Genomic DNA, 20,074 nt, shown 5'->3' with positions numbered 1-20,074 from the left:
AGGAAAAGAAAAAAATCAAGGAGCAGGCAGTAGAAATATCTGCTTAGGAACAAATGTCCATAAAACTGGTGGAGAACAGCTTGCTAGTAGCATGCAGCGGCTCTTCAATAAGCCCACGCTGACGCGAGGGCATCCCGGCGGTGCTGGGAGCTGCCTCTTGCCTGCTCGCTGCCCCAGGCTGTCCCTGCTCCGCGCCTGCACCCTGGGGGTGCGGGGGAGGCTGTGGCTGCTGGGGGCTGCTTTGTGTTGGTATTCAGGCAGCTCCACACTGCTGTGAAGCCGCTTCAGCAACATCTGGGTGGGCACTGCTGTCAGGAGGTGCAGGGGAGGTCTGCGAGTGCGGGTCCATCCCAGCAGTGAGCAAAAGCTGTGGGTCCACGATGTCTGTTCAGAGCTCTGAAAGAGCATCGTCTGCTCGGCGGTACCCCACATCACAGGTCAGACACCCCCAGCTTCTCAGACAGGACTCCTCTGAGCTCAGCATGGCTTTGTGGCCACCTCAGGGGCCGCAGCTGTGGCATTTACGTGGACCTGTCATGAAACAGAAATGCTGGGAATGGGATAACATCCCATCCTTCCCAGGGTAACGGTCCAAGCATCACACCTCTGCAGAAATGAGAGAAAAGTTTTTGAAATATCATGCAACAGGCATAGTATGTGGGGACAAAAGTCTTCTACTTTCTTGATTCATATATTAATTTTTTTGGAAATCCTGGTTATCTCCCTGTTTGCTCTGCTCCAATGACTGAGCTGCAAGTTAGTGCCAAGAGTAACTCTGGAAGTGTTTTGGGGTAACCTGGACTTCCCCATGTGAGCTATACAACTTGCGTTTCACCTTCATATTCATCTCAGCCTTGCTGGGGAAAGCCCCATCTCTTCTGAAACTCTTGCTCTCTCAGTAGGTGACATTTTGCAGCTGCTGGTATTATTCAGTCATTTTTCAAATGTGAGACTTTGGAAAAGGGTTTTTTTTGAGTATTGTTTTGCAACCATAGCTCAAAGCTTGCTTGGGCAAGAAGTGTCATTTGTCATAGTAAGTTATACTGTAGATAGCAGGGGCCTCTCATGGTGATGGCTGGTGGCACGCGGCTGCCCAGTGCAGAGGACATTCTGTGGACCCCACAATTTCTGCACTCTGAGTTGGACGAGGTGGAAGATTTTCCCAGCACCAGATGTCCCTGCTTTCATCTGAGACTCAGACAGAAATAGTCTCATGTTTCGACTGGTCCAGTCCCTTGAGCTCCATTCCTGGCATGAGCCCCAGACATGACAAGCTGGACAGTTGCCACCGTTGCTTGGTTCTGCTTCATGCCTATGACTGCTGTTGAGCCATGCCATGTGTTTGCTCCAGAAGAAAACAGGAACATCCCTGTCTTCCATGGTGCTGGTTTGCTCCATCCAGCTCCTGTCCACCTCAGCAGGGATCTGACAGGAGGGACCCTGGACCCTGCTCAGCTGGGTGATGAGTGGGGCTGTGTCTCCAGGGTTGTGCCCTGACAGGAGGGAGCTCAGCAAATGTCTCCCAACACCTGTTAGTGGCATATCCAGGAAAAGTCCTGCTTGACACATGGGAAGTGCCTGGATGCCTTTGCCGCTCCTGAGCTGTATTTGCTCAGGTCCTGATAAGGGCTCTTATCAGAGCAGATGAACATCCCTGATGCGGGGAAATGTCCACTGAGGTTACAGCCCTATTACCAGCAGCTCATTAACACGCCCCAAGACGAGAATGGGAAAGGACCATCAGCAGCATTGTCAGCTGCTCTCCTCCCCTGGCACGGCACAGCTATAAATCTTGTGACTCAAAGCATATCTACAGTAACTTTCTGAACACCCCAAGTGTCCCCGTGGAGTCGGCATGGGTGAGTGTGAGCATGGGGAGCAGGGCAGGGTGGGTTTCCCGGCCCGTGGACCCCCAGAAGCAGTGCTGGTGGAGGGGATGTTGAGAGCCTCCACCCCGGCAGTGCCACCCCTTTGCTCCCAGGGATGGAGGACTTACCACAGAGGCAGGACATGACACAGGGCAGAAAGCAGCGGCAGACTCAAGGTCCATGCTGCTCCTCCCAGGGCAAGGGAGAAGATTTGAGAGGGACGGAGCCCCCAGCAAAAAAAGGACATGGACCTGCTGGAGCAGATCCAGAGGAGGCCACAAAGATGATCCAAGGGCTGGAGCACCTCTGCTGTGAGGAGAGGCTTAGACAGTTGGGGGTGTTCAGCCTGGAGAAAAGAAGGCTCCTGGGAGACCCTAGCGCCCCTTCCAGTCCCTAAAGGGGCTACAGGAAAGATGGGGACAGACTTTTTAACAGGCTCTGTTGTGATAGGACAAGGGGTAATGGCTTTAAACTAAAAGAGGGAAGATTTATACTAGATATAAGGAAGAAATTCTTGACTGTGAGGGTAGTGAGGCACTGGAACAAGTTGCCCCGAGAAGCTGTGGCTGCCCCATCCCTGGAGGGGTTCAAGGCCAGGTTGGACGGGGCTTGGAGCAACCTGGGCTGGGGGGAGGTGTCCCTGTCCAGGGCAGGGGGTGGGACTGGATGATCTTTAAGGTCCTATCCAACCCAAACCATTCTATGATTCTATGACACGCAAGTCTCTGGGTCTGCCCTCAGCGCAGCTCTTTGGGCCACGTCATGGCAGAGGAGAGCTCAGGAGGGGTCAGGTCAGGGGAGAGGGAACCTGCATGCTGCCTTGTCCCAGGGAACAGGGAACAGAGGAGGGTCAGACCAGCGCTGGGTCATACCTGAGGGGTGCAGACCTGCTGGCCATCCTGCAGACCTGGTCACTGCGCCGCTGGGGATGGAGGGACCGGGGCTGTCTCCACCTCGCATCACTGTGAGCGCAGCGGGGAGAGCTCCAGCGAGGCTGAGGGTCCAGGCAATGCAAGGGCAGGTCTCTGCAAACAGGGTCTACCCAGGGCTGTGCTCAGGAGCAGGAGGGCAAAAACCCGCAGAGGGAAGGTCAGAGTGGCCTTTCCCCATGTGAATGGGTCAGTGGGGGCAAAGAAGACATTGAACAAAGAAAAACATTGCAGCAACTCATCTCCTCGGGGTACCCCTTTATCCCAGCAGAGCAGGGACAGGTTCAGGGGAAAGGACGGGTTCATGTCTATCAGACTGTAACTGCGCTTTAGTTCCAGCCCAGTGGAGTCATAAATCTAAGTGTAAATGTGTTAAAAATGTCAGATTGAATTTACTGGTGTATGAAAAGCGTAGGTTTCCAATTGCTATCAAAGGTCCGTTGTTGTGAGGTGTCCAAAAAGTCAGATGTTTCACAATCCAACACTGCTGTAACCCCCAGAGGTTCAGCTGTGATACCATCTTTAAATGAATGTTCAGATTTTAATCTTGGGATAACTATTATTATAATTAAGTTGAATAACATTATTATTTTTATTTGATCACAACTTGTTGTTTTTTTTCTTTGGATTTTCCAGAGTCTAGTGGAAAGTCTGAAGAAATACCATCTAGCTGTTTAGTGAGCTGGAGGGGCAGAAAATATTCCGAAAGGTTTTTGTTAAAGTTTGTGCTTAAAGATTAACACTTTGGTCAATTTTCTTCTGATCTGCAAAGGACTCTCTTGTGATCCCTTGACTTTGCTCCCCGAATTTCCCGGGCACTTTAGGCTCTGGCACCAAGCCTGGGGACAAGGAGTCTGGCTACAAGGTTTATTTCAGAAAGGCAACCCCACACCGTCCTCGCAGGTTTGGGGTGAATTGCAGCTGTTTCACCTCACTGCAGCTGGTTCCCCATTGCACGTTTTGTTCGGTTTGATTCTCATCTTGTCCCTTCCTCCCCCAGCTGCTCAGTGCACTCCTCTCCTGCTCCTTGCCTGTGTGTTGTCCCTGCCTGTCCCACATCTCACTGCGACCATCCAAGGATCGTCCCTCTTCAATCAATCTGTCTTGAATAACACTGTGTCTGCTTGGAACTTGTTAGTGAACGGTAGGTACATGGAAGGTCTCCATCTCTGCCAGCAGGACACAACTAGGACCACCCCAGAGCAGGCTGTCAGGGAGGGCATCTTCCAACCCCCCAAGCTCTCAGCAGAGCCCCACCATCCCTCAAGAGAGATACATGCCCCAGTACGAGTCACCTGACCTTCCTCAAACGTCTGGTGGGTGTGGACATGGGACCTTGCAGTCACGGGCCTTTCTGCTCATGTGTAGGTGTGGAGAAGTCCAGAGGGTTTGCTCTGATCCACTCCCACAGCCAAGGCTGTCCCTCCCCACACATCCCCTGCCCTGCGGGAGGACAGTAGGGACAGCCAGTGGGAAGGATGCAGAAGAAAGGAAGGGATCTCCTGCCACCAGCATCCCTGGCTGTTTTGCTTGTCCCATGGCTAAGAACTAGAGAAGTGGTTTTCTCCTGTGAAATACCCTTGTCTGAGGGTACTTCAGCAGACTGCACCACTCCCTGTCTCACCCTCAGCCTTGCTCCCAGGGACTTACGGTCCCAGGATGGTGAAACACAGCTCCTACAGTGGTGGGAGAGGATAGCTGATGTCCACTTGGCTGAAGGAACACATGGTAAACCTGTGCCCAGTCTCTGGGGCAACAAAACACCAAAAATAGTTGGAAATGGAGGCTTCAGAAGAAAAAGGCTCCTTTCCCAGCCAGGAGTATTGTCAGAGGTGTAAAGGCCCAGTATCTTACCTGCATGAACTATACTTCTTGAGCCAGAGAGTACCTCCTGATCTGGGCTCCAGCTGTTTTTGGTGTCATCCCCTGCCATTTCCAAATCTCCTCTCTACTGTTCTTTTCCATGTTGCAGGTCAGCTCCGGCTGGTGAATGGCTCCAACCAGTGCTCCGGACGGGTGGAGGTTTGGTACCGCAATGAGTGGGGAACAGTGTGTGACGACAGCTGGGACATGAGAGATGCCTCTGTGGTGTGTAGGCAGCTTGGCTGCGGAGAGGCAGTATCAGCGCCAGGCAGTGCGTATTTCGGGAGAGGATCTGGGACTATCTGGCTGGATGATGTTAACTGCAACGGGGAGGAGGCACTCCTCACTGAGTGCTCACTGCGGGCTTGGGGAGAGCACAACTGCGGGCACAACGAGGACGCAGGCGTTGTGTGCTCAGGTGAGGATGGCATTTGCATGATCTGTGCTCCTCAGGCAATCCAGGTCTCGTTAACATCTTGGTCTTGTCTTGCAGAACCAGCAACAGCAGGACTATGGCATTCACTTCTATCTTGTTGCACAAGATCTTATTAAATCACCCTCTCTCCTGCCCCAGGTTGGCCCAAGGACTGCAGCGAGATCCCCTCTGGCAACCCCAGTGGTGTCTACGTCATCCAGCCCACAGGACTGCACCCCATCGTGGTGTACTGCGAAATGAATGTGACAGACGGGGGCTGGACGGTCATCCAGAGGAACCATCAGAGCACGGAGATCACCTGGGCCGAGTCCTGGAGCACCTACAAGTACGGCTTTGGGAACGTGCACACTGACTACTGGCTGGGCACCGAGTACATCCATCAGATCTCCAGGCAGAAGGTCTACCAGGTCAGGTTTGTCATCTGGGATGCTGCAAACAACACCAAGTTTGCAGACTACAGCCTCTTCAGTGTGGAAGATGAGTCCAACGGCTACCGGCTGAGGCTGGGAACGTACTCGGGGACAGCGGAGGATGCCATGGCCTCAAAAAGTCCCAGTGCTGTGCACGACAACATGAAGTTCTCCACAAAAGATCAGGATCTGGACACTTCCAGTGGGAACTGTGCCTCCAGCTACGGGGGCGGGTGGTGGTACTCGGCGTGTTATTCTGTACAGCTGAACGTGAAGGGGGCCATAACGTGGGGCAGCCTGTGCAACAGGAACTGCAAAGCTTCTGCCATCCTCATCAAACCCATTACCTACTGCTAGGGCTCTGTTGCCGTCTGTCTGCCCTGCTTGTGGCCAGAGCAGTGTCCTGCCGGGCCCCTTTGCTGGGGGGGAGCGGAGCGGCTGGTGGCGGGGCACACCCGGGACTCCCAAGAGATTCTCTTTCACCTCTTTTGCAGAGCTCCTCTGCTTGCCTTGCTGGGTTCTTCCCCTTTGTTCTTATTTTGATTGCATTATAATCAGGCTAAAACATTGCAAGCCCTGTACTTCGGAAACATACCTGCTCTGGATAATAAAATGTGCTTTAGAAACACAATGCCTGGACGAGCATCACGGGAAAATGTCCTTATTCTTAGCTGTATAAATAATCAGTCCCTTTCTGTTCAAGGTTTCTGTCACCCCCTCGTTAGCTGGGGTGATGGAAGGATATTCTTTATTTTCTCGTAAAATTGAATTAGCCCCACTTTCTGGAGATGTGTCCTTGACACCTACACCTGGAGAGGTGTTTTCTCCCATCGTGGCTTGCAGTTCAGGATTTGATAAAACCTCTGGTAAAATCCCATGTCTAAAACAACACACGGGTTTACACACAAATTACAACCTGCAAATACCGTCGCCATATCTCCAGCGCGTTTGTACAGGCCGATATGGAGTGAGCAGCCGTGCTGGGGCAGTTTTCTTAAGAAAAAAAAATCTGTGGGGTTGAAAGGAAAATATCAATGCACAGAGCATCGCCCAGTGCTCCTGTAGTGCCCAGTGCTCCCAGTGCCTGTCCCGGCACAGTCCCACCGCAGCACCCTCACGCCATCGCCACGGGTGGTTGTGGGAACAGAGGTCCGTCTCACTGGGGAGGAGGTACCGTCCCCAAGCCCCTGGTGCTCCCTGGCCTCTGGCCAAAACACAGGTGTGGGTCACCCATGGCCAGCATGGTCCTGGCGTGTCCCGGCCACCCAACGTCACCCGCTCCAGGGTGGGGAAGCACTGGCCATGATGCAAGGCCCTGCCGCCCCCGGGAGCCCCGTGGCCGCTGGGCCCCGCTGCAGGGAGCCCAGGCTGAGGGCTGTGGGGCTGCCCTGCTCACCATGGGGCTCCCCAATCCCCTGGAGCATTGAAGCATCACCCCCCAGCACACAGCCCTGGGCTGCTGAGGGACCCTGGGGAATGGGGATGGGGCTCTCAGAAACCTGATCTGGTTGAAGATGTCCCTGCTTATGGCAGAGGGGTTAGACTAAATGGCCTTTAAAGGTCTTTTCCAACCCAAACCGCTCTGTAAGTAATTGACTGCCCCAGGGATGGATCCCCCATGGCATCAACCCCCCTTCTGGTGACTTGATGCCCCTCAGAGGCACCCTGACCCCCCCAGCCCTTGCTGCAGGATGGGGATGGGGCTCCAGCTCTTCCAGCCATGGCATGGAGCAGAGCAAGGAAAGAGTGAGTCTCCGACAGGGGATGCAGCACATGGGACCCCCCCATGAACACAGTGTCCCCCCGCATCCTCCACCACCCTGGGACCCCAACTCTTCCCATGTGTGTGTATGTGTGTGCAGTGTCGCGGCGGCAGGCGGACACAAGGCAGCACGGTCTGGCTCCAGGGTTTATTGCAGCTGATTTCTCCCGCCATGGGTAGCAGAGCTGTGGGGCGTATGGGGCCCGGGGAGGGATCAGGGCCTGAGCAAAGCAGGGATACACCGATTGCACAGGGAAGGGAACTTGCACTGTCTCCCCCTCCCCAGGACAGGCGTGGGCGCACCCACCCCAAACCAGTGCCTGCGTCCCAGTGCTGGCCGGCACCGCAGCACTGGGTGAAGCTGCCAGCAGGCCTGGGGCTGGGGGCGATTGCTCCTGAGCCCCGGAGCTGCTGTGGTTCATCTGGTGGGGGCGCGGGAGCTGTGGGCAGCGCGGGACGTGCACCGGGGCTGGCCCAGGGCTGTTGGCAGGCACGGGAACAGGGCACTGAGCTGGGGATGGTGGCACTCCCACAGACTCCCGGGAGGCTGGGCGATGCAGCAGCATGGTCAGCACACGTCTGTGGGTTTGACCAGGATGAGGGAGGATGTGCAGTCACCCCTTGGGCAGGTTCCTGGCCAGAAGATGTAGCTCTTGCCATTGAGCAGGACATTTTGGCACTTGTCATACCACCAGCCCCCGTAGCTGTTGGCGCAGTTCCCGCTGTGCTGGTCCTGGTCCCTGTCGGCTGTGCTGAACTTCATGTTGTCGTGGATGCCCCCGTACCTGGAGTGGTAGCTGGTCAGGTAGTCATCCCCACTGCCCAGGAACCGACCCAGCCTCAGCGGGTACCCACTAGCCTCGCTCTCCACACTGAAGATGTCATACTCGGCGTAATGGGTGACATTGACATTATTCCGCACGACGAAGCGGACCTTGTAGGTGCCCTGCTGCGTCAGCAGGTGCAGGTACTCGGTGCCCAGCCAGTGATCACCCCGCACGTCCCCGAAGCCGTACTTGTAGGTGGTCCAGGACTCCTTCCATGTGATTTCGGTGGTGTAAGAGTTTCTCTGGACAACAGTCCAGCCCTTACCTTCGGTGTCCATGTCACACCACACCACCAGTGGGGGTGACCCTGCCGGCTGGATGACGTACACCCCGCTGGGGCTGCTGCTGGAAAGGTGGCTGCAGTCTGCGAGGAACCCTGCAGCAGCAGATCAAGCAAGACATGAGGGAACTGTACTGGAGGGTGTACTGGCAGGTTATTGTGGGGTGGGAGTACTGATGCTGCCGATGCTGGATCTCACTGGGCACTCCATAACCAGTGGAACATACTGTCAACACCTCTTATCCACTGGTGATGAGAGGGAAGAATTGCCCTGCTTTGCAGCTGAGGTTTGAATGCAGAGACCTGCTGTCTCTCTGTGGCTGCTGTCATGGAGACACTTGCACCCAGAACCTCGGAGCCTGGCCATGCTCAGGGATGTACCCAAACCTGGCAGCTCGTCCGCTGACCCCCTGGCACCCATACTCATAGAATCATAGAACAGTTTGGGTTGGAAGGGACCTTTAAAGGTCATCTGGTCCAACCGCCCTGCAGTGAGCGGGGACATCTTCAACAAGAGCAGGTTGCTCAGAGCCCCGTCCGACCTACTCACCATCCTGGTAGCTGGCCACACACGCTGGGCTCACACAGAGGAGAAGCATCCCCACCACAGCAGGCAGGAGGACAAGGTCCCTCTGGAGCTGGCGTGTCCTAGCCTGGAGCCCTGGGAAGGAAAGTGCCCATCCAGTCAGGATCCCGGGGCAGCCCCCTCTTCCCCTGCCAGTGGCCCCCAGGAAGCCCACACCAGGGGAGGCAGAGCCACGGGGCACAGGCAGAAGCAGGGGGCCCCCGGGGTGGTGGGAGCTGTAGCTTCGGTGCAGGCTCTGCCCCTGCAGGGGTGAAGCAAGGTGAGAAATGGCTTTGTCACCCTCCTGATCAGCCTTTTCCCTGCTGCACCAGACAGCAACCTGCAGTCACATTTTCTCATGTTTCTCCTAAATGTGGTTTGGGCTTTTTTTTTTTTCTACAGGCAAAAGGGTATTTTTATGGAAAGAAGTAAGTCTGTGTTAAGGACATTCGGCGAAAATACTTCAAAGCCCTGCAGCTGAGTGTGGTGTATAAAACCTGGTGCTGCAGGTGCAGAGAATGCAGTCCACAGGGATGCGGGAGACAACCCAGCAGCAGCAGCAGCGAGCTAGAAAGAAACGGCTGGGTGGAAAGAGGAGGAGTGGGACGGGCACTGGACATTCTCATCAGCTCCCACCCCCACGGTCTCCCACTGCTGTCACTTAGCTTGGTTTTCTACTTGCATCCCCTGGAGCTGCGAATGATACAGAAAAGGAGCTGTGAGGAAGAGGAGAACTCACCCATCGCTGCAGTGCTGCTGAGCAGACGCTGGGAGCCTGAGCAGTCAGTCCCGCAGCTCTCAACTCCATGCCGGCCTCTGTCCCTTTATACCTGGGGCTCTCCCTATACACCCCTCCTCCGTGTGAAGATCTCAGCTCCCCGCTTTGCATGGACAAAGATAATAATTGTGTGCCCATCTGGTGGCTTCTCTTTGCTCAAGATTACACAAAGAGGCCCTAAGGTTTCCTTTCTGAGAAAAAATAAAGTACTCCAAACCTCCCAGCTGTGGGACGTTTATCAACTGCAATATACTGGACCTGCCCAGAAGTTAAGTCTTTTTGGAGATCTACCAACTGCTGCAGGGCAATAAAGGAACTGAAGGAGAGGGGAAAGGCAAACAGAAGGGAAGAAGTGTGAACACCAAGAGCACAGTGGAGGCTTGTATCATCCAGAGATCAAAGAGGGTAATACCTATGGGCAGTGGTTTGTCAACAGTTACAAGCTCCCAGCGTGTCCCGACACTTCTGCGATGGCTGGAGGTCTGTCTCGGCCTCCTTCCCTGCAGAGAGCTGCCAAGCAGTCAGCCCCAGAGCTGGGCTGCCAACACTGATGCCTTTTTTGCCCTCGATCAGTAGAAGCTGAGGGCTGAAGGCAGCAGCCTTTCCTAGGGGCCATCCCTGACCCCTAGACGCTTGTGGCAGCTCTGAGCAAAAATAGGCTGAGGGGTGTCTAAGCAGTACCCCTTCCCCTACACCGCCCTTCCTTGGCCCATATGTCTTGGTGAGAAGAAACAGGCTCAGGAAGGCTCTGCTGACCTCCTGCTCTTCCCCACTGTATGTGAGGTGGGCATCGCCCCGGCATGGTCCAGGCTGCGCACTGTCTGGGAGAGCATCTTAAATACACTCGTGGCCAGCGCATCAAGCAGCAGCTACAGCTGTTGGGACCACATCTGTCAGGGGAGGTTTATCTTGTTTCATGCTTTACCACAGGGTGTTTCGACAAACCCTCAGGACTGAGTTGCAGTCTCCTCCTTGTTCCCCTCTTCTTTCAATCCCTCTTTTCCTACAGTGCACCAGCAGTTCCTCACCCGTCACCTGGTGGCTGACTCCGCCGGACCCACGTTGCGGCAGCCCTGCTGGGCAGTTTGTACTCCTGTGTCACTAGCGGTGGGTCTTTGGCTGGCTGCAGTACACTCTGTCTTCTAGAAGGTGGAGCTTCCATTGGCAACAGGTCCCACTGAGTGAGGGCAGGGGAGGAGAGAGGGGGCAGATGGCTGTCCCCATCTGCATGGGAGGTTCAGGCCTCTCCTCTGCCTTTTCTCCCACTCACCACCTCTGCATTTAGGGCCACAGAAATGCTGCGAGGGCTGGAGCCCCTCTGCTGTGAGGACAGGCTGAGAGAGTTGGGGTTGTTCAACCTGGAGAGGAGGAGGCTCTGGGGAGACCTTAAAGCTCCTTCAGTATTTAAATGGGGCTTATAAGAAAGATGGGGACAGACATTTTAGCAGCACCTGTTGTGATAGGACAAGGGGTCATGGCTTTAAACTAAAAGAGGGGACATTCAGACTAGATACAAAGAAGAAATGTTGTACAATGAGAGTGGTGAGACCCTGGCCCAGGTTGCCCAGGGAGATGGTAAGATGCCCCATCCCTGGAGGTGTTCAAGGCCTGGTTGGACAGGGCTCTGAGCAACCTGGTCTGGTGGAAGGTGTCCCTGCATATGGCAAGGGGGTTGGACTAGATGGCCTTTAAAGGTCCCTTCCACCCAAAACTGTTCTGTGTTTCTATGATTCAAAGCCTCGGCTGGGGTAACTGCTCCAAGGCTGCCTGTGCCCTCATCCCCACACCTCCAAGGGCCAGCAGCACAAGGAGAGCTTGCCATGGGTTCCCTGCTGCAGGGACCTTTTTACAGCTATCGAGTGAGGGTGGCAGGGCCCACCCCAATGCTCACCGGGGTCACACGCAGTGGCTGACTGGCTTTGGTGCCAACCCTTGGTGCCCTGGTGAGTGTTGGGGAGCCAGTCCTGCTCCTGGCTCAAAGGAATGGGAAGATCCTTTTTGTCTTTTTGAAATTTTGCTGCCAGAAACGTATCCAAGACAAATGTTACAGCCCCAGGTTATCTATCAAGGGACTTTGGGAAGCTCTTGTAAAAAGAAAGGTGCTTCATTAAAAGGAAACTGCTGAGCAGCAGTAAAAGTCTAAGACCTGGATCAGGTCTAAGATATTCGTTGCTGTCCAACAGCATGACAGCTGTTATTGCAACATGGAGTTGGCAAGAATCCTTTTTTTCTGTGAATACATGTGTGATTTTGGAGCTGGTAATTTTACGAGGGGCTGGTGTAGTGCAGGGGAAGGTGAGTCCCTTGGTGAAAAACGTCCTCCTTGATGTACTGAATTTAGAGTCCTTTCGTCTTGGAGGAACCTAGATCAGGGGCCAGGCAGGGCACAGCAAGGCGCTGGCATGGTGGCAGGGTACGCTGGCACTGGGACCTTCACCACCACCTGCTGGTCTCCCGGAGGACAGCAGAGATGGCAATGCTACCTGAAGATGAGGGATCTGGGGATGAAGACAGTGTGGGGCCAAGCAGCCAGCACCAGTCTTGCGGCGCACAGCCCATGCGGGTCCCCAGCAGTGCCACAGAGCATCCTGGAGCCGGCACAGGGACATGCTACGGTGGCTTAGTGCCTGCTGGTGTCAAACCATCAATAAATACCTCACCACGGTCCTATATCTGTGTCACTGAGCTATCAGCCAGCATCGCTGGACTGTGCCACTGCCCTTCTTAGCACTCCCCTCCCATTCCCGTGCCATTTGCAAGGCTGGCTTCAGACTGGAGTGCTCAATGTCCATTACGCATTTATTCCACTTAACCCACAGCCGCCTCGTTAATTGAGTCTGCAACCAGCTCTGTGATGAGGGCTGTTCCCCAGGTTACCCAGAGCTGTGGAGTCAGAGCTAAACCCTCCAGCAGACCCTTGGCTCCAGCACCAGCGCTGCACCCCTTGGGAGGGCTGCAGGACCTGCCCCACACCAGCACTGGGGCAACAGCAGCTGCCCATGAGTGGCTGCCCCATGGGACCAGTTCACAGCTGGAGGCCAACACCAAGACAGGCGGTTGCATTGCCGTGGGGGGGTCAGGGCTGGGGACGAGGCCTCTTTGCTACCCTGGCGTGCATGGGAACCAGGGTGCAGTGTCAGAGAGCATGGCCCCCTCTTAGGTGATGCACCATGCTAGGGTTGGTAGACACTAACGGCTGTCTAACGGACATCTCCAGCATGGCCCAGCTCACAGATGTCACCACAGGGTTTGGCATCAAATCCCGTAAGTAATAACAACCTCAAGAAAAATCCTTATCAGGAGCATTTGTCATCTCGGTGGAATTTTGTGTGAACATCGGATGCTGTTTGCTGAGGTTTGGTAAGGACGTCTTATCGCAGAAGCGCAACAGCTGGTGCATGAATGCAAACAAACCATAAATCTCCAGCCCTGATGACAACCAGAGGATGAGTGTTGTGGTTTGGGTCAGCCGGCCCCACCTCACCCACCAAGCCCTATATAAGGGCAGGGTTGGTCGCCCTGCCGCCAGGCCAAACCCGCTCCGCTTCCCGCTCCGCAGGGTCCCCGCAGAGACGGCATGGGTGAGTGTCGGGGATGGGAGGGGACCACGCTGAGGACTCCACCGCTGTGCGTGGCAGGGCGTCCCTGCCTCCTCTGCCTGCCTCTGGGCTTCTGCCGCCCTCACGGCATCTCTGCTTTTCCCACCGACCATTTTTGGCCTCGGGACAGTGGGACGACCCTATTCCTGCTGTACCCACCGCGGACTCTGGGACCCTCCTGCTCCTCACTCTCTCTTTTCCATTCCTGACCACAAGCAAAACCCTCCTGCTCTGGGTGGTGTTGTAAAGACAACATTTATTTAACTTATATTTGTGCCAGAGCCCAAGGTGCAAAAAAAAAGGAGTGGAAGCTAATTAATGCATTAATGACCCATCATCCTCATAAGTCCTTCAGGGTACTGAAGCTGGGTGGGCAAGCTGTAGACACAAATCTATGGAGCCGGCCATGAACAAACTATTGGGGAATGTCCTGGTCTGGTATGGTCCAAAGGAGTCTGATTGCTCAGGTTTTCAGGCGCTGGTAGAAACCATCCTTTAAAGCGGAGTGCCCTGGCTCAGATGTTAACTGGGATGCACTGACCTTCAGCATGTCCCTGCAGATGCCCCATTTGTGACACATAGCAGGGGTCTGATGCTGGGTCAACACTGCTGGCTCCCTGCAGGGTGCTCTCCTGGTGGTCTTGGGCAGTGGGCAGCCTCCAGCCTCTGCACGGTCCCCTGGTGGGAGGGGGTACCTCTGGGACAACTGCAGGTGAAGCCACTGACTCTCAGGGTACCACCAGCGTGGTGTCTACAACAGCACCTTTCTTTCCAAAATCTCAGGTCTCCGTGCCTTGTTTATGTCTGCTGTAGTAGCTCCCGACAGTCTTCAGGTGACAGCAGTACCTACAAATCAGTGTGCCCTCTTGTATTACTAGGAGATGTTGTTCTCAAGGCACACACACCGATGCTGGCTTCACATCTCCATTCTGGGGGCCAGAGCCCTTTGCCTTAGCCCAGACCACAGCCAAAGAGGATGGCCCCAGCTTTTGGAAGCTGTAATTTTAAACTTGTAGGTTGCAATCAAAGCCTGAGCAAAATTGTGTCTCTCCGGGGATGTATGTCTTTGTAGAATGCTTATTTTTGGAAATTGTTCTTTATACTTCTGCTGCTCAATAAAGAAAAAACATAATTAATGTGGATTTGTTCTACTCTGTAAGTTCGTCTTAACTTCTGCTGAATTTAGTTAGCCAATTCTCTTTCAGAGGGTTTGCATTTCCAGATTCACCATGTGTCTTCTTTCTCCAGCCGGTCATCACTCCAATCTTCTGTTCTTCGCCTCCGTGCTGGCCCTGCTAGCCCCTCTTCTTGCTCTGGAGATTGAAAACCTGGAAAGGTTAAAAGCAAGTTTAGATGACATCACTAATCTCCCTTCAGGTGAGCTCCATCCTGCTATGTGTTTTCTCTCTTACATCCCTAAACTCTGTTCATCTAAACCTCAGGTGCCCTCTCCTTCCTGCACAGAGAGGGAGTTGTGGAAAATACTGTTGAAGACGGGCAGTCTCACTCAGAATTAAAAGGAGCCTGATCCAATCTCCCCCCAATTTCAGATCTTAACCAAACATCATAGGATTTGGTAGTTCAACCTTCTTTGTTATTGGCAAGTCCGTACATGGCAGCTTTATCTAGAGAGCTCTAGATATTCAAAGGAAGACCTTTTTCTCTTGCTATCTGTAGTCCATCTGTAGCCCTGAAACTTTACAGAAGTTTTGTATAAGTGACCAGCCAAAATGCTTTCTGAAGCTTGCATGTGATTAAATGATGTAATAAACTCATCACGTCACTGAGAGAGGTCACGCCACTGGAGGCTCTTGGGTAACGCTATCTTATGAGGATGAGTGTTGTGATTTCTCTTTAAAGAGAGCATTGCTATCCTACATGCTTTGAGCTCCTTTTCCTCTCTGACAGTTTCTGAAGCTCTTTATGAACTGAATGAACACAGAAATCCCTTTAGCCACCACCGAGAAGCAATGCAGATTTACAGCACCATCACTCAAGGGTTTAATCTTGGTCTGAACCACGCAATCTGGTTTCTTCTCAATCCTTCTTCTCTAGCAGCATCTCCTGGTACTCATCGCTGCTACTCGGACATGCAGTCCACTCCATGCAACTCGGTAAAGCCATAACGCTGAGTCGACCAAATAGGCACCTGCGCAATGGCTGCAGTGTTACCCTTCCTAGTATCTTATCCCTTTAAAGAGTTTACAACCAAAAAAAATACCATATAGGCAGAAAAATGGAATTGTTGAAGTTCCCTACAAAAAACTTAGTGCTGGGAATAACAGCCCGTGGAGGCTGGAGTTCCCTCTGGGCTGTGGCACAGGGCTGCTCGTCTCACTCTTTCTGTTTTTCCCAATGCAGATGAAGAGGGAGAGAACATGCGGCAGAACAGAGCCAGTGACCCTCAGCGCACAGCGCAGAGCAGTAAGTGCCCCACCACCCCGCAGGGAACAGGGAGAGGTGTAGGCAAGGAGGATCCAACAGCAGTGGGTGGGCAATAAACCTGGGGATCACCCGCCTCAGCTCCTCCTCACCCTCCTCCTCCACGTGCTCCTCCACAGCATGTGCCAAGGCCACTCAGACATCACTCGTTACTAGTGATAGCTGCACACTGAACCATGCCGGACAAGATCCCAAAGGACTTTGCAACCATTACTTCTGGGCCACAAGTCCTCTTCTCCGCTGTGCAGCTCTGCCCTCCCAAGCAATGCTTACCGAGGTTATGCAGCTGGCCGCGGGGTCCAATGCCAAGGGATTGAGGATTTCTCCTTCCTGACCCCAGGGATGCAGTGGATCCCGGAGCTGCAGGAACAGCTCACACACTCAGTTAAGCTTCTGCCTAACTATGTAATAAGAGCCCTCACCAAGCCAAGCTTGTATCATTATGAGGGAGGATAAACATCTGAACACTGGGAAAGTCTGAGGAAAACAGAGGCTGAGCCAGAAGGAGAGGCAAATTCTATGCTTATACCTTCAAAACATATGCATATTCTCTTAATCACTGTATTTCCCTTACAAAGGTTTCTGCTTTTACACTTAAAGTAGGAAGTACAGCGGTAGACATTTTACTACCCTGGCAAAATCCCACACCTGCCCATTTCTAGAAATCCCTCTCGCAGGGCCAAGACAAGCAGACTGGGGTGTTGCTGTGTCTGTTGGTTCTCCATGTTCTCTCCTGCCCCAGATTTGCCCAAGGACTGCAGCGAGGTCTCCACTGGCAGCCCCAGCGGCATCTACGTCATCCAGCCCACAGGACTGCACCCCATCGTGGTGTACTGCGAAATGAATGGGACAGATGGGAGCTGGACGGTCCTCCAGAGGAACCGTCAGAGCACGGAGATCACCTGGGCCGAGTCCTGGAGCACCTACAAGTATGGCTTTGGGAACGTGCACACCGAGTACTGGCTGGGCACTGAGTACATCCATCAGATCTCCAGGCAGAAGGTCTACCAGGTCAGGTTTGTCATCTGGGATGCTGCAAACAACACCAAGTTTGCAGACTACAACCTCTTCAGCCTGGAAGATGAGTCCAACGGCTACCGGCTGAGGCTGGGAACATACTCGGGGTTGGCAGGGGACTCCATGGCCACAAACAGTGCTTCCTCTGTGCACGACAACATGAAGTTCTCCGCAAAAGATCGGGATCTGGACACTCACAGTGGGAACTGTGCCTCCAGCTACGGGGGCGGGTGGTGGTACTCGGCGTGTTATTCTGTACAGCTGAACGTGAAGGGGGCCATAACGTGGGGCAGCCTGTGCAACAGGAACTGCAAAGCTTCTGCCATCCTCATCAAACCAGCTTCCTACTGCTAGTTGCATTTTCATTTCTTTTCTGTCCGACCTGAGGCTAATTCTGGCTCTCCAAAGAGATGGAAAAAGGCAAAACATGTAATGGCCAAACCTAGTGTCCCATGGGGTCTTTGCTGAGGTTGGTCATACCCTAGCTACTGAAGAAAAGACAGCATCTTCCACTTCTTCTCCCTCCTGTAGATTCCCTCTACTCCTCAACTGTGCCTTTATCCTTTTGTTCAGGACAGTCTCTTGCAAAATCTGGAGTTTCCAGATCTGTAGTGTGCTTCAGATAATATGTGAAACGGCCAAATACCAGTGGATCTATATGGCTGTGTAAGTTAATTTACATCCTTAACTTCAGGCGAACTACCTAATTTTCACTTGCTGAGGATCTTCCTCAAGATATGAATGTGCACAGTCAAATTCCCACTCTGTACCTTCTACATTTCAGGCTTAATAGTTGTTAAATATTCAAATAAACCTGTATTCAAAAAACTGTCTCAGTTGTAAAAGTCTATTTCAAATCTCTGAATTGCTCACAGAGGTTAATGTGTTAGAAGGTTTCCACCACTGAAGCTCAGCTTTCCTGTAGGACAGACGTTGGGGACTGCAGGGCACAACCAATGCATAAATATAACTTAAAATAGCGCATGCAGGCTTCTGCCTTTGCACACAGTAGTTTTGTGCAAACTTAGGAAATATCAAAAGGTTTTCACTTTTCTCAGCAACAGTGAGTTTTAGGTTTTGCTGTCCATGCAATTCGCACCCCTAAGCGCCGTGGGGAGTTCATCTCCGGAGCCAGGGCCACAATGACTTCCAAGAGATGGCAGCACGGAGGGAAGGCACCACCCTGCCTTTGCTATTTTGAAACTGAAAAGAGATTTCAAAGTGCAGTAAAATTTCTGTGTGGAAAGACCTCCCATCTCCTGTAGTCCATCCCTCCGGCATCTGCGGGACTGCTCCTCACAGGTGGGGTATTTTGCCGCTGTACCAGCCAGTGTGGTGGTTTGCAGGTGGCCACTGCCAGCACTCCTGTTGCTTACCACAGGGTGACTTCCACAGCCACCACCTGCAGAGAGGGGAAGCAGGATGAGTCCATCCATGCCCTAATGTTCCCCTGGCAGGAGGGTGTGACCTGGAAGCCCTCAAGCCCAGGGCGAGCAAGGGAAGCAGCCTGCCCTCAAAAACATCTGCACCACCCCTCGGTCCTGTGCCTGGACTTTCTAACAGCACACCCAAAACACTGCCCGGGCTTCCCAAAAGCTGAAGCACACTAAAGACTGCAGGCTTAACAAAGAAAGGCTGCAGGGCTAGCACAGTTCATGTATAACTAACATGTCCCAGGAACGGTGGTATATGTGAGATATTTTACGTCCTTAGGGACTTTAAGACTGTGCGTGAGAGGTCAGTCTCGTTTGTGAAGGAGGGATTCAGGTCTGAGCAAAGTGAGGGAGCAGAGGAAGGGCTCAGTATCAGCAGGTAAGTGATCAGACCAACGTTTGCCTTGAGTTATGTCAGGACTCAACATTACAGCTCAGAAAATGCAGAAGTCTCCAAGATATATCATCTCTACCAGGGACAAGCCTAAGGACACACCAATTCCGTCATTGACCATCGACCCACCAATGCAAAACAACATTTCCCACAAAAAACATGCCTTTACATTTTTCTTAAAAGGATCGATGTGTTCCCTTCTTTGAGGGAAGAAGCACATCAGCAGATACCGTCCATTTCAGCTTCCAGCCTCTGTGGTATCAATGTGCTAAAAATGCCTACAAAGGTATGTGAATTTTAGAGTGCCTTTGGCTCAGTGAGGTGAGAGCTGCCTTCCTCATAAATGGAGAAAGATAGGCTAGCAAATAAAAACTGGTGAAAACAAATCTTTTATTATCTTGTTATGCTTGTGGGGGGATTTTTTTTACACTATGGTTTTACGGACTCTGCGTGTCTGCCTTTTACAGAGGCATTTCTCTCCCTGCCTCCTACCACCTCCTGTTCAGGCCCGCTTTGCCGTGAGTCATGGGGTGCGTGACAGGCAAGAGGAGGCAGCTGCCGGCTCAGAACGAAGACTATACTCAGCGTAGGAGAGAATAACTTAAATAAAATGTTCTCAGCTGACAAACTTGGGAATTCCTCGTTGCATTTAGAAATCTTTGTTTGGCTAACTCTCCCGCCTTAAGATAGAATTGGAGACGTGTGATTAAAGTGACCCTCCACTAATGCCCACCCCTCCAGGAGCCGATGTACCCGCCGTGCACCCCTCATATGGTGGAAGGCAGCAAAGAGGCAGCAGCACCCACCCACACTGTCTCCCCATCAACACCTTCCCCTTCCACTGTGGGAGGGAGGATACCACCGGGCATCCCATCCTCGCAGTGGGTCTCCTTAGCTAGATGCAGAAAAGTCTCTTTTGTACCATGTCCTCTTGTTATCCCTAAAGAGTGTTATGCCTAACCAGCTTTTCCTACAAACTCAAGGGCAACGAAACTGGTGAGGGGTCTGGAGCACATGCCTTATGAGGAGCATCTGAGGGAACTGGGGGTGTTCAGCCTGGAGAAAAGGAGGCTGAGGGGAGACCTTATCGCTCTCCACAACTACCTGAAAGGAGGGTGTAGAGAGGTGGGAGTCGACATGTTCTGACAAGTAACAGGTGGAAGAACAAGAGGAGAAGAATTTCTTTATGGGAAGGGTCATCAGGCATTGGAACACGTTACCCAGGGCAGTGGTGGAGTCCCCATCCCTTGAGGTATTTAGAGGTTGTGTAGATATAGTGTTCAGGGACATGGTTTAGTGGTGGGCTTGGCAGTGTTACGTTAATGATTGGACTAGATGGTCTTATAGGTCTTTTCCAATCTAGGAGATTCTGTGATTCTGTGATTCTGTGTGTCTTAAGGACTCTTCTGCTGTCTCCAGAGAAGCTCAGACAGATTGTCCCATAGTAACAGAGATGCAGTGTGGCAAAGTA

The 20,074-nt window shown here is 52.9% G+C and overlaps 3 protein-coding genes across 3 annotated transcripts; 2 read left to right on the top strand and 1 right to left on the bottom strand.

The window, feature by feature from the left end:
- Nucleotides 1-1,855: 1,855 nt before the first annotated feature.
- Nucleotides 1,856-5,863, top strand: LOC309679551 (fibrinogen-like protein 1-like protein; the record flags this gene model as incomplete). The annotated part of the gene is made up of 3 exons (XM_082492899.1): nt 1,856-1,859; nt 4,770-5,078; nt 5,235-5,863. The coding sequence occupies 3 exons, from the start codon at nt 1,856-1,858 to the stop codon at nt 5,861-5,863; spliced, it is 942 nt and encodes a 313-aa protein (XP_082349025.1).
- A 1,973-nt stretch (nt 5,864-7,836) lies between these two features.
- On the bottom strand, nt 7,837-9,748 carry LOC309679550 (fibrinogen-like protein 1-like protein; the record flags this gene model as incomplete). The annotated part of the gene is made up of 3 exons (XM_082492898.1): nt 7,837-8,471; nt 8,926-9,202; nt 9,680-9,748. 3 exons carry the CDS (start codon nt 9,746-9,748, stop codon nt 7,837-7,839), a joined length of 981 nt encoding a protein of 326 aa, XP_082349024.1.
- Nucleotides 9,749-12,888: 3,140 nt separating this feature from the next.
- LOC309679549 (fibrinogen-like protein 1-like protein) lies at nt 12,889-17,130 on the top strand (the record flags this gene model as incomplete). Its single annotated transcript, XM_082492897.1, has 4 exons — nt 12,889-12,982; nt 14,566-14,694; nt 15,679-15,741; nt 16,502-17,130. The coding sequence occupies 4 exons, from the start codon at nt 12,889-12,891 to the stop codon at nt 17,128-17,130; spliced, it is 915 nt and encodes a 304-aa protein (XP_082349023.1).
- Between the last annotated feature and the right edge of the window lie 2,944 nt (nt 17,131-20,074).

The sequence above is a fragment of the Vanellus vanellus genome (assembly GCF_965231255.1).
Source record: "Vanellus vanellus genome assembly, chromosome: 19".
NCBI lineage: Eukaryota > Metazoa > Chordata > Aves > Charadriiformes > Charadriidae > Vanellus > Vanellus vanellus.
The sequence above is the reverse complement of the archived record's forward strand: the minus strand, read 5'-3'. Positions and strand labels throughout refer to the sequence as shown.